Raw genomic sequence first — 13,932 nt, 5'->3', positions numbered from 1 at the left:
AGAAAGATATTGCACACTCGCTAGGCCATGCCGTCGGTTTCTCACCTCGTGCACACCTGCGGTAAAAAAACGCAGGGTGCACACACGGTACAACGCACGGCACCTGCAACCGGCGGCGTGTTCTGTCTAACCGTGTGCGCCTTGTGATGTTGATTGTCTGAATTCATTCTGTGCAAGTTACGGCTTGAAACTGTGTGGTCATGCAATGCCTCGGTATACGAAGCAGATGCGTTCCTGGAGCTTTGTTCGTATGTCGAAACTTCGTAGATTGAATAACTTATAACAATAATATGAGTATGCGTGCCCAGCCTTCATCACATACCATTTCACACTGTAAACACTTCATAACTTGCCGTTCATATTGTAAACAAAGAAAATGTACATTCAAAATAACATTTTATACTGTACAGTATGTATATAAAAAAACTGACGTAAATAAAATTAACAAATTGTACACTCAACAGTGTGCAGTCTTCCATGTAGGCATGCAGTAGCATTGCCCACCGAACCCCACAGCTCCATAACGTAGTGCGTTCCTGCGCCCTGATTGTTCGTTGGACTGAAACTTTTTCTATCGAGTATTCTATGATAGCGGTGGTGCAGTGGTTAGCGGGCTGCATTCCGAACCCAGCGACCTGAGTTCGATTCCCGCTCACGGCCAACACCAGCGTGACGATTATCTGAACCTGTCTTTTGACTCGGCCTCAAATTAGTACCTATTGCAATGTGTAAACATCGCCACTGGGGAGACAAAGGCAGCTGGGCGTGGTGCAGGCCTCCCCCGCCGTGTGCCGTGCCGGTCTTCATAGGTGCTCGCTAGCAGCACTTGCCCCAACAGCCTGTTATTTCTATATGGGGGAGCTTTGTATTTGTGTGTATGTATGTTGAACTTTATTCGCACCTTACGTTGTCAACCATGCTAATCTGAGATGTTTGTATGGCCCAGTGCCAGCGCGGCAAGACTCTCAGCAGTGGTTTAACCCACAGCCCCGACAGCTCTACAACCCCCCACTCTCCAACCGGTGAGGGCCGGCGTCTGCTTCAATTGCACACCTCCTCCACCCACATCCTCCACCCACCTCCTCCACCCGCCTCGCTCACCCACATGCTCACCCACGTGCTCACTCGCTCGCCCCACGAGCTCCCCATACATTCGCCTGGACAACTCTGCTGGTGTCTCTAAGACCGTGATGGACAGAGTCGCCTTTGGGGGGAGGTTTGTGCGTGAACGCCTGCGACCCTCTCCCCTCTGCTCCACCCAGGATGACCACACAGAGAGGGGGCGGCTCTGGGGGCCAGGGGGCCTGGTCGCAGGGATCCTACCCCCCGGCGGGGGGGGGCAACTTCCAGCAGAGTGGAGGCGGCAGTTGGGGGGTCCAGCAGCAGCAGCAGCAGATGTTCCAGCCGCGGCACGGAGCACCCCGTGTAAGTCAGAGGTCGGGTGTGTGCATGCGTCTGTGTGCGTGCATGTGCGCGTGTCGATGGGGAGCGGTAGTGTAGTGGTTAGCACGCTGCACTCCAAACCCGGTGAGCTTAGTTCAATTCCCGCTCACGGCCAATACCAGTGATGATTATCTGAACCAGTCCTGGGCCTCCCCTAGGTCAACTCGGCCAACTCGGCCACAAATGAGTACCTAGTGCGCCGTGTATAAACATCGCCACTGGGGAGACAAAGGCGGCAGAGTATGGTGCTGGTCACCCACCCCGTGGTCTGCTGTGCCGGCCTTCATAGGTGTTCGCTAGCAGCACTTGCCCCCAACAGTCTGTTAAGGCTGCACGGTGATTGGTGTGTTTCTGTGCCGTGTGATTGGGTTTTGTGATTTTTGTGTTGATAGTGTGTTGGGTGTGGTGGTAGTTTATTGGGTGTGGTCAGTGGTTTGTGTGGTTTGGTGGGTGTTGGGTCCGGGGGAGGGAGGTGTATTTGTAGTTCTGTCTTTAATACATGCTAACAGCACTCGCCCCTACTTGGTGGAGTTGTGTGTGTGTGTAGTTGAGGAATGGGTGCTCACGCCCCCCCACCCCCCCCCCTGTGCTCCCCTTTATCAACCTCCCACCAGGGTTCCTACCCGGGCCGAGGCAGCTTTCCCATGCCCCCCCCAACCTCCCGCTACTCTCGCTACTGAGACACGGGACACGGGGTAGGGGTGGTGCATCAACTCCTCCACGTGGACCACACGGCCTGCCGCCGAGCCACCTGACCAGGGGCTCATTTTAAGGCCGAGTTGACCTCGGGGGGGGAGGGCCTTCCCGGGCAAGTTCGCACGTCGCGGTTCGCACCTTGTCCGTCGTCGTTGTGGTGTCGAACCCAGGTATCCCAGGATCATAGCTTCGTGCCGACCTCCCTTGTCTCGGTGACCCCCGTCTCTGAGCGCTCCGTCCCCATTTACTTCGTTTCCTCTGTCCACCGTTTTTCATAGTTTTAATCCCCCATGATGGTCATGTATTTTTTTTGTCATTAAATGCCGGAACAGAAATTGAGTGTTGAAAATGTCACGCGGTAAATTACAGTTGTACACTGCGGGCGTCGTGCGGCGGCTGTCGGATGTGAGCACAACGTTGCAATGTAATTTTTTTAGCTGAGATTTTTTTTATGCTGGAAGGAACAAAAAAAACAGTTGATGCGGGTTTTTAGTTTCATGGGTCGGCAAACGGGGGTCAAAGTTGAGAAGTGTGGTGGGAGGGTGGGAGAGTTGGGGGGAGGGTGGGAGGGTTGGGGATCAACGTTGTCGTCCGTTACTAAAACCCAGAAAAATAAACCCTGGTTTGTCGACAGCTTCCACGGCCGCGTCTTTTCATGCGGGCACCTCTCACCGAGCGAGCTCAGCACGCGGCGAGCCAGACGCTGGTAGCGCCACGGTGCCGGCTGGCCGCTCGCGGTAGCACGAACACAGCGCCGGCCCAACGCGCGCGCATGCAACTGTGTTCGTTGCCGCCGTCGGAAGAGGGGCGAAGTTCGCTCGGCGTGCGTCTCGACTCCACCGCTGTGGCGTTCCGTGAGCGGCATCTCCCCTCTCGCGTGTGCGGAAATCGTTCCAATCCCAAATCGCAGCTTGATGATCTGCCGGGCCCACGCACACACTCAACTTAAAAAAAAACTTCAAGTCCCAAGTGATGTCCTGCTGCTCAAATGAGCATTGAGGCAGTGTTCATCTTGTTTACAGCCCCTTGAACCAGTGGTGGAAATGCCACATTCCTATGGCGGGGGAAGGGGAGCGGTGCGGGGCAAGTCTTTCCACACTGGGACTCGTGTTATCCACCAAGGTGGGGCAATTGGCCTGAGTTAACCCCCCACCAGGATCTAAAGTCGCAAGCTTCCGAACGTGAGCCGCTCTACCTTTAAAACACCTGGCCGGATTCCAGGATTATAAACCATAACCCTGCTGCTTGTATTTGCATTGCGCCCACATCCAAACGAAGCATCTCTTGAGTGCAGTTATTTAGCCTTGGGGGGAGGGGGGCAGCACAAGATGATGGAGCACTGGCCTGTAAGTGGTGATCATTGCCGCCAAACTGCTGGAAACAAGACCAAGACGCGAGACTGTCGACGTTTTATTGTATAAATAATAGACACCGGTTATTGTCGCGATGGTGGGCGGGGGTGTCCCCCGCCCCACACTATCACAGCCAGTGGGGCCCCATCAGCGGCGCGCCAGCCTGGCGGTGCGCCTGCGCTCCCAGCTGTGCAGCGAGCGCTGGGCCCGGCGGCTGAGGCCCCGCCGCTCGCAGCGGCCACCGCTCGGCTCCCGCTCTAGCATGAAGAGGACCCCGTAGATCGTAGTCAGGTAGTAGCCTCCTGGGGGGGCAGGGAATGGGAGGGGGGAGGATGGAGGGAGACATCCCAGGGATTGAGGGGGAGGCGGAAGTGTGTGTTCGCCTGTGTGCAGGATTGCCATATTCTCTTTTTAGGGAGGGGATGGGGGGGTGTGAGGCGAGGAAAGGTGTTGGCAAGGGTTATTCCGCATCTCCCCCTTCCTAGGCAGCGCGCTGAGGAGAGTCTTGCAGAGCCCCCACAGTAAATACAGATGCTATATTCTCTGTCGGTCTGCTAGAGCACAGTCATGGGTGATGTTGAGAGCGAGCCAATGGTAATGCGGGTTAGTCGGTGGCAATGCGGGTGAGCGAGCATTGACGTGGGTTCGTGAACGTTGCTTTGGGTGAGCGAGTGTTCACACGGGTGAGTAGTGACATGAGTGAGTGAGCGTTGACGTGGGTATAGTGGTGAAATCGGAGTGGGGTGAGTGGCGCACCCTCCCCGTGCAGGGCGAGCGGATTCATCATCTCCATGGCGTAGAGCACATGCACGATGAGTGACGGCAGCTCCACGCGTGACACCACGTGCACCAACGCCGGCACAAAGTCATCGGCGCCCAGCGCCTCCCCCCGGCCTGGCAATGGCACCGCAAACGTCGTGGTCACGGCGATGGCAGCAACTTCACAAAAATCAACGAATGCGCCGGCAACGTCGCAGCGGCGGCGGCGCCGCGTGGTGCTTCGCTGACATCGACACGACGGAAGGACACGCGCCGAGGGCTGCCTCAGCGCTGGTCGCGATGAAGGATTATTACGTAAGTGCGACAAACGCTCCTTCGTCATACCATGAGTGCATCATCTTCGCACGAGCATTGGTTCAATACGAGCAAAAGCGTGGACCGGTTTTCAACATTCGACAGCAGCTGATGGGATGTGGAATTTTTTTTGTTTTTGGTGGGGGTGATAGACTAACACAGGCATTATAATTTTTCACAACCATGTTTATAATTGTTTTGTTACTTTTGACTAGCTTTTTGCCTGTCCTAGGATGGGTGTATATTGCAGTAAATCTGAAATATTCAATAGAAAATTGTTCAGCTCATTATTATTGTCCCATGTGGAGTGACGTCACCCGCTAATGGTTATTGTGGATGGGTGCAGCATGTGGAGTGCGTAACCTTGTGCGTTAGTGTAAATGTCCACGCGGGCATGAATATTAATAAAGGGGGGGGGGGGCCTCTTTTGCAGTGACGTCACGCACGGATGTCGCACTGTGCTGCATAGATTTATTTTTTACCGTCACTTTGTAAAGAAACGTCAGTTTAAGCGACTGTGTAATAAATTATTTCATTCAGATCGACCTTCCTCTGCGTTAGTGTAAAATTCCACCCACTTATGAACATTAATGAGGGGGGGTGGACCTCATGGAGTGACGTCACGTGCAGGACACATTCTTGGCTCAGTAGTATGCTGATGGTGCTTCTGATTATGCTGCTGATGGTGCTGATAATGATGGTGCTGCTTATGGTGCTGATGATGCCATTGCCGGTATCACCCACTGGTGGCCGTGCCCATGGCGTCGTACACGAGCCTGCAGGCCGCCAGCAGACGTGCCACCTTGCCGTGCGGCGCGTACGCTTGACCCATCGCCGCCAGCGTCCTCCTCACTCCCTCTACGCTGGGGGGGGCCAGGGGCCGCTCCCCACTGCACCACATGCAGGGGCAGGGCCCCCTGCGTGCCGCCCGGAGGCCCCGGTCCAACCGGGAAGCTGAGCCGTCGAGACCTCGCCGGGCCTCCAGGCAGGCGACGATGGCGCCGTGAAGCGGGCGCAGCAGGCAGGCGGCCAGGCACGACTCTAGCGCCGACTCTGGATGGGATGGGGTGGGGGGGCGCGGTGGGGGGTGATGATCGTCACATTGCATGTATAAAACGAGTAATGGGATGTTGGGTTATCATCGCCGTGGCCCGGCCTACAGCGCTCCTCTGTGCGCCTCACAAGCTGCTGACCTAATCCGCTCACTCCTATTATCGCTCACTCCTATCCTGCTCCTTTACCGCTCGCTCCTATATCACTCCTAAACTGCTCGCTCCTATACCGCTTGCTCGTATATCGCTCCTATACCACTCCTTTACCGCTCGCTCCTATATCACTCCTAAACTGCTCACTCCTATACCGCTTCCTCGTATATCGCTCCTATACCACTCCTTTATCGTTCGCGCCTATATCACTCCTGTACCGCTCCCGTACCGCTCCTATAGCGCTCGTCCGCACAGCTCTGCTGCTCGACTCCCAGAAGGCAGTGCGAGACAAGCGAGGATCCGAACCTCGCGCTCTCTGACCGCAGAGCATGGATAGGGGGTCATTCCAGCCGCCCCCGTTGGGCGTTGGCGATGTGCCCATGGACTGCTTGCTGTAGAATTGTGTAGCACTGCGCCATTCACAAAAGCCCTTGGCCTTATCCAGACCACCAGTCCAATGGAACTAAATGCGAGGCCATTTTGTCGTTTAGGAGAAAATCCGGACATCTCGGTGGCAGACGGCGGCAGTGAACATTGGTGGCTGCGCCGTCCCAATGAGTCCTAATGAGGACTAAACCGGTCTTCGGTTGTGTGTCTTGATTCACTGCTTGCTGTTGGGACGGCCATATTTCCTATTCTGCCAGTCACTGGTCTAAATGACAAAAATTACCACGGTTGTTTAGAGCTGGTGGTCTGGACAGGGCTTTAAAGCGTCTGGACACGTGGTGCTTGCACACCTGTGTGTGTCGCCAAATCGAGAGCGTCCCGCCGGTGCACGACCACCAAGCTCAGAGCGAGGTGAGGCCAGGCCTTGCACAGGACCTAGAACTTGATGGCGGAATATTTTTTGGGATATTGTGCAACATCCGCCAAATGGACGTATTGGCGGTACGCTAGGTCCTCATAAAACAGTCTGACGATGTCGCTGTTGCCCTTGAGTGAGCTGTAGACTCTCCATCAGAAGTTGCACTACTTAGATTCAGCAGCCGCTTTCCCATTCAAACGTGTGATGCTACAAGTCGTAATCTTTTGATGCTACCGTCTGCCGATAAATTATTCCTCATGAACCGAGGAACCGTCCGACCAAGTCTAGGGCACGAGGAGTCAAATCTTGCCTTTGGAACATGGAGCAACCGATCGTCATCAGGGCTGAGTGTTGCTATATGACTGCGAAGCTTCTTCAGTTGCAAATCGAGTGAACAAATATTTATTGCGCAAAAATGTGATCTTGTTTTTTTATACCGCGCTCCGCCGATGTACCGCCAATACGTTCAAATCGATGACCCAAGACCCGTGGAGTTCTGCGTAAACGACCGCCAGCGGACGGTGAGCTCAACGCGTCTGCGATGAGAAGGTCCAGAAACCAGCCGTACGGTAAAAATATACACCGGCTCGGGGATGAGGCCTGAGCTGCTGAAATGTTTGCAGAAAGTCTTCACCAAGACAGCAAGCAACGTGAACCTCGCCCGGAAACTCGTGGGCACCGATGCCGAAAGCAAGAAAGAAAAAAAACGTTCTAAATGAGAACTTGAGTTCCATTAAAATGCCAGCCTCTTCCGAGAACACGGTCAAACCACTCTGCTCGGCACTAAGGGCTCCAATTGCTTTAAACAAAACGTCCCAATTCAGGAGCCTCCTAAGAAAAAGGGTTGAGACTGAGGCTTTCAGGTCTCATGTCCTGTGTCCTCACACCTTGTGCCCCGTGTCTCACTTTCCATGACTCCATGACCCCATGTATCTCATATCCCCATGGCCCAGTGCAAAAGTGACCAGGTCTTTATCAGTGACCCCTACCTAGCTTTATATTTCTGAGTTAGCTGCTAGCATTGACTTCAGTTGTGCATGACTTGAATGTTGGTTTCCTGGATTGCGTTTGCTAGAGATGTTAACTCCCTCGCCTGGTATGCAGGAGATCGTGGGCTCGATCCCGACCCCTGACACCTGCTTTGTTTTTTTGTAACCAAAGTCTTTGTAACCGAGGTCATTCTTGTAAAAAAAACAGCTCACGGCGGAGTGTACCATACAAGTACAAAAGAGTTATTCGCTTTCTCATAAATTCCGGACTACAGTGACTCGTCACACTGGGGCATTGTTGCACGGCCCATAGCATCCATCTCCCACACAAGCGGAGGGTAAAGCAGAGTTTGGCCTGCGGACGCAGAGCAGTGGAGCGCACGGCCACCTGCTTGATAGCCCATCGAGAACTCTCGGAGCGGTCCTCCAGTCACTCAAGAATTAGGATGTTGAAAGAAGTGGACAGATGGGGAACATTGCAGGCAGGGAACCGAGCGTTAAGGCCGAGGCACCAAAGAAGAAGAGAGTCGCCGTTCCAAAAAGTAGTTCCTCGTCTCCGCGCTGTGCGGAGGAGGGAGATCGCCGCTCACCTCGGCTCTCCTCCGGTAGTAGCTGCAAGACTCCGGATTCCAGCTCCTGCGACGCCGACATTTCCTCCCGGATGTCGGCGAGCGCGGCGCCCAGCTCCTGCAAGAAGGTGGTACTTGTCTCCTCCTCCTCAGCCGCCTCCACCTCGCCATCTCCCTCGTCCCCACGCTCCTCGCCCCTCTGCTCGTCCTCGCTGGCCCTGCTCGGCGTAGCCGCTGCCCTCGTCGCCTCCACCGCGGCGACCTCCTGCCCCACGCGGGCCCTGAAGCGGCACGCCAGCTCCCCGAGCCGTGTGGCCGGGTCCCGCATCAGGACCCTGACCCTGTGGTGGAGGAGGCGCTCGGGGGAAACCAGGGCCCCCAGGACCCCGTTCATCAGACGCCCCAGGGCTGCCCTCTTCCCTCCAACCCTGGGCCCCGAAGCTGACGCGGGCCTCTCTGCCACCGCGGGGGTCCCGGAATAATCGTCGTCGTCGTCCGACGATGACGACGACGAGGTGGAGGATGCGCGCGATAATGGGAGGTGAAGGAGGTGCATGTCGGGGATGGGCGGCGCAGTGGTGAGGTTGGAGTTGTGCGGGGAGCCCTGCTTGGTGCTCGGGGCGGAGGGGTCACCTGGGTTTGGCTCCAAGGGGATCTCCTGGACGAGCCAGCTCACGAGCGAACCGCGCACGGCAGTGTGAGAGCTCTTCACTGACTCCTCCTCGGCATCACCACCTCCTCCACTCCTATGACTAATAACAACACGTTCACCACCTCCACTGTCTCCTCCACTGTCTCCTCCACTATCACCACCACCTCGTCTTCCACGTCCACCGAAACCACCTGTTTCACCGCCACCAGCACCACAAGCAGCGCTCCCCCCCACTATTCCAGCGCCTCGCCGTCCGTCTCCTTGTCCCGCCTCCCCGCCGCTCCCCTCGCCACAGGGAAGGCTCTCGCAGGACCGAGACGGGGCCCGGCACAGCGGCCGCCACGTGCTCCAAGAGGCCGAGGGCTCCTCGGGGAGGTCGAGGTGGTTCCAGGAGCCCGTACCCCATGCGACCCCGATGTTGCCGCCACCGCCACGGGGGGTCGTGAGCGTCGCTGCGCGGGGCTTGCAGGGCCGGTGCACCACCGTTCTCCGGGACCAGCAGTTTCGTGCTGCACCCAGAGCAGGTGCCGAGGTCACTGGTGGGGAGCATGAGCCCGGGGGTCGAAGGGGGTCGCAGTGTCCAACGAGAGGCTCCATGAGATCCGACCCCCTCCCCCACCTCGAGAGCTGGGGAGGGAGGTGGGGTGGGGGCACAGTGTGAGACGCGGGCCAAAGCACAGAGACGTTTACATCCTTGCGTGTTCTGGACCAGTGGTGGGAATTCCATGTTCCTAGAGATAAGGCCAGTATCTCCAATGTTTGTGTGTCTATTAACACCCTGTGGAACCATTGCAAACGAGTTGATTCCACCCCACGGGTTTGTTTACAAAACGCATCGCCAATCAGAATCTTAATCAATTTATTTAGCCTGCAGCAGGAATCTGATGAGCTATGAAGCTCTTTTTCAACAACAAAAACGATAGTGCAAAATAGAGAAAATGGTAATCAAGTCTCTAAATTTAAATACGTAAATATGTTTTTATTATATAACTCCGATTTATCAAGCTTGAGAAATTCAGCAAAAACAACAACAGTCCCAGACCACACCAAGATAACTCCACACAGGAGCAGTCCCTCAATACAATGGCTCATGGACGTGTGGTGCTAGGGTCGCCACCAGGGGTGGAACTCGGCCCGAGCGACCCGGAGCGTTGTGGTGGGAGTGAAAATCAGAACCGGACTACCCGGAACAAGCTCATGGTCTACCCTAAACTGCATCCACTGCACAAACCATGGCAGTGAATGCGGATGATACCTGATGCACAAATGGAAAATGGAAAACTCTCCAGTAGTGTGCGACTGTGGTCATCCAGAACAGACTGTACAATGTATAACGACGCAATGCGCCGATCCACGAATACAAAGGAGACATTACAGCGATACACTCCGCTACTCCTGAAGCGGGTATCTGTGGCTTTTTATTATATAACTCCGATTTATGTAACATTGCAGTTGTTGCTCTGCATCTACATCGGCAGTAGCGGCGGACCAAACCCCGGAACGTCTCTCAGCCTGGGTCCTTCAACACCGTGCAGTAGTTCCATGCGACAAAGTTCCACCCGCGAACACAGATTCCGGATCCAACCTGGACACTTGTGTGGTAGTGCGCACACGCCTGTGATCCAGCCCTCTGGATGCGGTGCATTGATGGATCACGCGGAGATTTGTGAACCACGCAAATTTTGGAGGGGTTTGCGTGCGATGTGGCCGGGTGGTGACGTGTCGTTACGGGAGGAGGTGGGCGAAGTGGACTTCGTCCTTGGGGTTGTCTCCGAGATCTTGCGGTCTCCTCCTCCTACACGAAGCCAAGCTTCCACGACTCGTGGGATTCGTGGCCAAGCGCCTTTCCTGAAAACGAGTCTTGAGACTCCTGAAATAAAATAATAAATAAAATAAAATCGTAATAAAATCGTAAAGTCATGTGGGTAGAAAAATCAAATAAAACAAAAAATAATATATATTTCGACGTTTCGATTGCAACACAAGCGGTTGTCCTCGGGCAGAAAAAAAGAATCCAGCAGTGGAACTGCTGAACCAGCGAGAGAGCTGTTACAAAAAAGAGGTTATTTTTGTGGCGATGGGCAAGCAAGCGGGGTCTGAGCTGGAAAGGAATTCCATCCTCGGACGCAAGCACGTCAGTGACCAAGGTACTCTGCAAACCTTCGGGCTACCATAACAGATTTGTCCATGAAGCTATCCAGATATATAAACACAGACAATTTCAACCGAGAAGATGGGTATAAGCTGAGCAATCATTGGAAGGACGTTATTAACCAAGCAAAGTCCTAACTTGCTGTGGTGCTTCCATTCTTCCCAGCCGTTTGGCTGTTATCTCCGACTCTCTGAGTTGCATTGCCCTGTTAGGTGCCTCTGCATTAACGGGCTGGGGTCTCACTAACATGGCCACCTCTGCTCCCTTAGCCTCCATGTATTGATGGTTCTGGCTGTGTGATGGGCTTTGTGTCTCTCTGGCACGTGGACGCGCTTGCCTCGCAGTGCAGTTGGCAGCGCCGCAGCTTGTGTTACACATAGACATGACATTAACTTGCTAATCCCCCTAATCTCCCTGCCTAATCTCTCCCATCAACATAGTGCTAATCTCCCATTAACACTGCTGTTGTGCGCATATGTGTGGATGATACTCTTATGCGGTGACGGAAGCTCATTTTATGCTAATCTCTCTCCCTAATCTCCCCCATTAACACAACTGACGTGCTTGCGTCCGGGGATGGAATTCCTTTCCAGCTCAGACCCCGCTTGCTTGCCCATCGCCACATAAACAACCTCTTGTAACAGCTCTCTCGCTGGTTCAGCAGTTCCACTGCTGGATTGTTTTTTCCCGCCCGAGGACGACCGCTTCGAAACGTCGTGATATATTATTTTTTTCTACCTTCGTGACTTTACCGAAAGAACCAAAGAGTATGGATTCCTGCAGTCACGAAAGCTTCAAATCAAGATTAAAACCGTTATGTTTAAACTGTTATTGATTGGCCACAATCGGGCAATGCAATGCATCTATTATTAGGAAGCCATTGGAGCTGTTCTGCACTTTTAAATAAATATATAAATTGCATCTTTAGAGCTGCTTTTAGTGTACAGTTTGTTGTCCTTACCATCGCACCTCCGATTTGCACGGTTGGCCTCGTAAGGTGCGAAAAACGTTCCACATACATTCGCCATCCAGCAGTGCGTGTGTGAGGTCACGATAAGGTCAGGAGTGGAGGTCACGTGTGTGCGTCGACATCAACGTTACGTTGTTGCTCTCTGCGGCAGTCAAAGTCGCTCGGTTCTCGCTCACTGACGATGGGAACCACGCGAGCGTGTTTCGAGTTGAAGCTCCCAAAGGAATCGGGACCTTGCTGAGGCTTCCTACCGGGGAGTTGACCACCTGCAGTTCGCTGTAAGTCGGACGACTTCTCCTGCTCCACAGGTTCGCTACCCGAGATCACCCCACCCCTTCTCCATGCCTGTGGCGCCTTCTGAGTCGCAGACAGACAGACTCGCTCCAATTGGCCAAACTACCAATTGCAAAGAGAGATCCCCCGTGTAGCCTTAACATCGTCTGTTGGGGGCATGTGCTGTTAGCGATCACCTATGAAGGACAGAACGCCACAAGAGGAGTTGGGTGGCCAGCGCCACGCCCGACCGCCTCTGACTCCCCAGTGGCGATGTTGACTACACACCACACAAAGTACTCATTTGAGGCTGAGTCGACCTAGGGGAGCCCCAGGATCGGTTCAGATAATCGTCACTTGAGCGGGAATCAAACCCGGGTCGCCGGGTTCGCAGCGCGCTAACTGCTACCCTGAGTGGCTCGCAAACACAAAGCGGGCACACGCTGACACAAACTAACACTTAACACGATGCACGTACATAGCAGCAGCGGCAGCCGTGGCGGTGACGTCGCTACAGCGCTTGTGCCAGGCTCGGTGCACCTTGAAGGCCATGTGAAGTGCGATCATCACCACTAACGTCTCTCATCGTCATCATCATCACGAACATTACAGTGATCACCATTAACAACAAAAACATCACCACTAACATCGTGATCACCACGAATACCATCGTGATCATCAACACTACATTACAGTGATCATCCCAACTAACATCACAGCGACCATCACCACTTACAGCAACAGTGACCATTACCACCACTACATTTCTCATCACCACCAACACCACTAACATAACCACGAATGTCAGTCACCATCATCACCACCACTCACACCATCATCACCACTAACACCATCATCACCATCACGGGACACGAGGCCCATCGCGCAGCCGCCACTCGCCTTCACTCTCCTCCCTCAAGTGGCGGTCGAGGCGCTCAGGGTGGTCAGGGGCGACTCCACACAGGGCCCCCCATGGCCGTACCCGGGAAGGGGGAGGCGAGGAGATGGGAGACGTGAAGAGATGGGAGACGCGAGATGAGAGAGACGTGTGCATGGGGAAGTGACGGTGCCTAAACACGGAAAGTTCTGGTTTCCTGTTGCACTGTGCAAACATCGCGCGTTTGTGCTGAGCACACAGCCACAACTCCTCACACACGGACCCACACGCACACACGGACCAACACAAAGACAAAGATACCCCGTATAGTCTGTAACACACTGTTGAGGCAAGTGCTGTTTGCGAGCACCTATGAAGGCCGGCACGGTACACGAGGGGGTGGGTGGCCAGCGCCACGCCCGGCCGCCTTTGTCTCCCCAGTGGCGATGTTTACTTCAAACCGCACCAGGTACTCATTTGAGGCTGAATTGACCTAGGGGAGGCCCAAGACCGATTCAGATAATCGTCACTGGCATTGATTGTGAGCGGGAATCGAACGCGGATGGCCGGGTTCACTGCGCTATCGTTCCCCGTACCCACACAAACGCATTCACACACAAAACAGCAGCCGTCATTCACCACTGAGTAGCGGTGACGTCACTACGGCCCTTGTGCCAGGCTAGGTGCATCTTGAGGCCACGTGACGTGTCGAAGGCTCGCTGCTGGTGTGCGGTCACGTGACAGCTCTAGGTGCCATGAGTTGACTGAGATGATTGGCAGATGCACCGCCACCTGTGCCGTCTTGAGTTGAGCACCTCTGCCCCCCACTATTGTTGGAGGGCGGCTGCCTCCAACTGCCCAGAAGCGACCTTCAC

General features: G+C 54.6%; 2 protein-coding genes across 4 annotated transcripts in view; one reads left to right on the top strand and one right to left on the bottom strand.

Annotated features, from left to right (window-relative positions):
• XRN2 (5'-3' exoribonuclease 2) overlaps positions 1–2,474 on the top strand; it is a 37,072-nt gene extending 34,598 nt beyond the window's left edge. For both annotated transcript variants that reach the window (XM_078617004.1, XM_078617003.1), the window contains 3 exons: positions 947–1,022; positions 1,263–1,425; positions 2,058–2,474. In XM_078617004.1, coding sequence (XP_078473130.1) covers positions 947–1,022; positions 1,263–1,425; positions 2,058–2,123 — 305 coding nt within the window. In that variant the 3' untranslated portion in view covers positions 2,124–2,474. The remainder of the gene's footprint in view (positions 1–946; positions 1,023–1,262; positions 1,426–2,057) is intronic.
• A 1,062-nt stretch (positions 2,475–3,536) lies between these two features.
• LOC144734699 (uncharacterized) lies at positions 3,537–13,320 on the bottom strand. Of its 2 annotated transcripts, XM_078617005.1 has the most exons (6): positions 13,081–13,319; positions 10,515–10,655; positions 8,155–9,412; positions 5,310–5,618; positions 4,248–4,385; positions 3,537–3,793 (listed from the first exon to the last, which is right to left on the bottom strand). In XM_078617005.1, the coding sequence occupies exons 3-6, from the start codon at positions 9,380–9,382 to the stop codon at positions 3,639–3,641; spliced, it is 1,830 nt and encodes a 609-aa protein (XP_078473131.1). In that variant the 5' UTR covers positions 9,383–9,412; positions 10,515–10,655; positions 13,081–13,319; the 3' UTR covers positions 3,537–3,638. The 2 variants fall into 2 exon arrangements, with proteins under 2 accessions (XP_078473131.1, XP_078473132.1); XM_078617006.1 differs by lacking the exon at positions 10,515–10,655 and having other exon boundaries at positions 13,081–13,320.
• Positions 13,321–13,932: the final 612 nt, after the last annotated feature.

This window comes from Lampetra planeri, chromosome 52 (assembly GCF_965212315.1).
Source record: "Lampetra planeri chromosome 52, kcLamPlan1.2.h2, whole genome shotgun sequence".
Classification (NCBI taxonomy): domain Eukaryota; kingdom Metazoa; phylum Chordata; class Hyperoartia; order Petromyzontiformes; family Petromyzontidae; genus Lampetra; species Lampetra planeri.
Note: the sequence above shows the minus strand (reverse complement) of the source record. Positions and strands in the feature narration are given on the sequence as shown.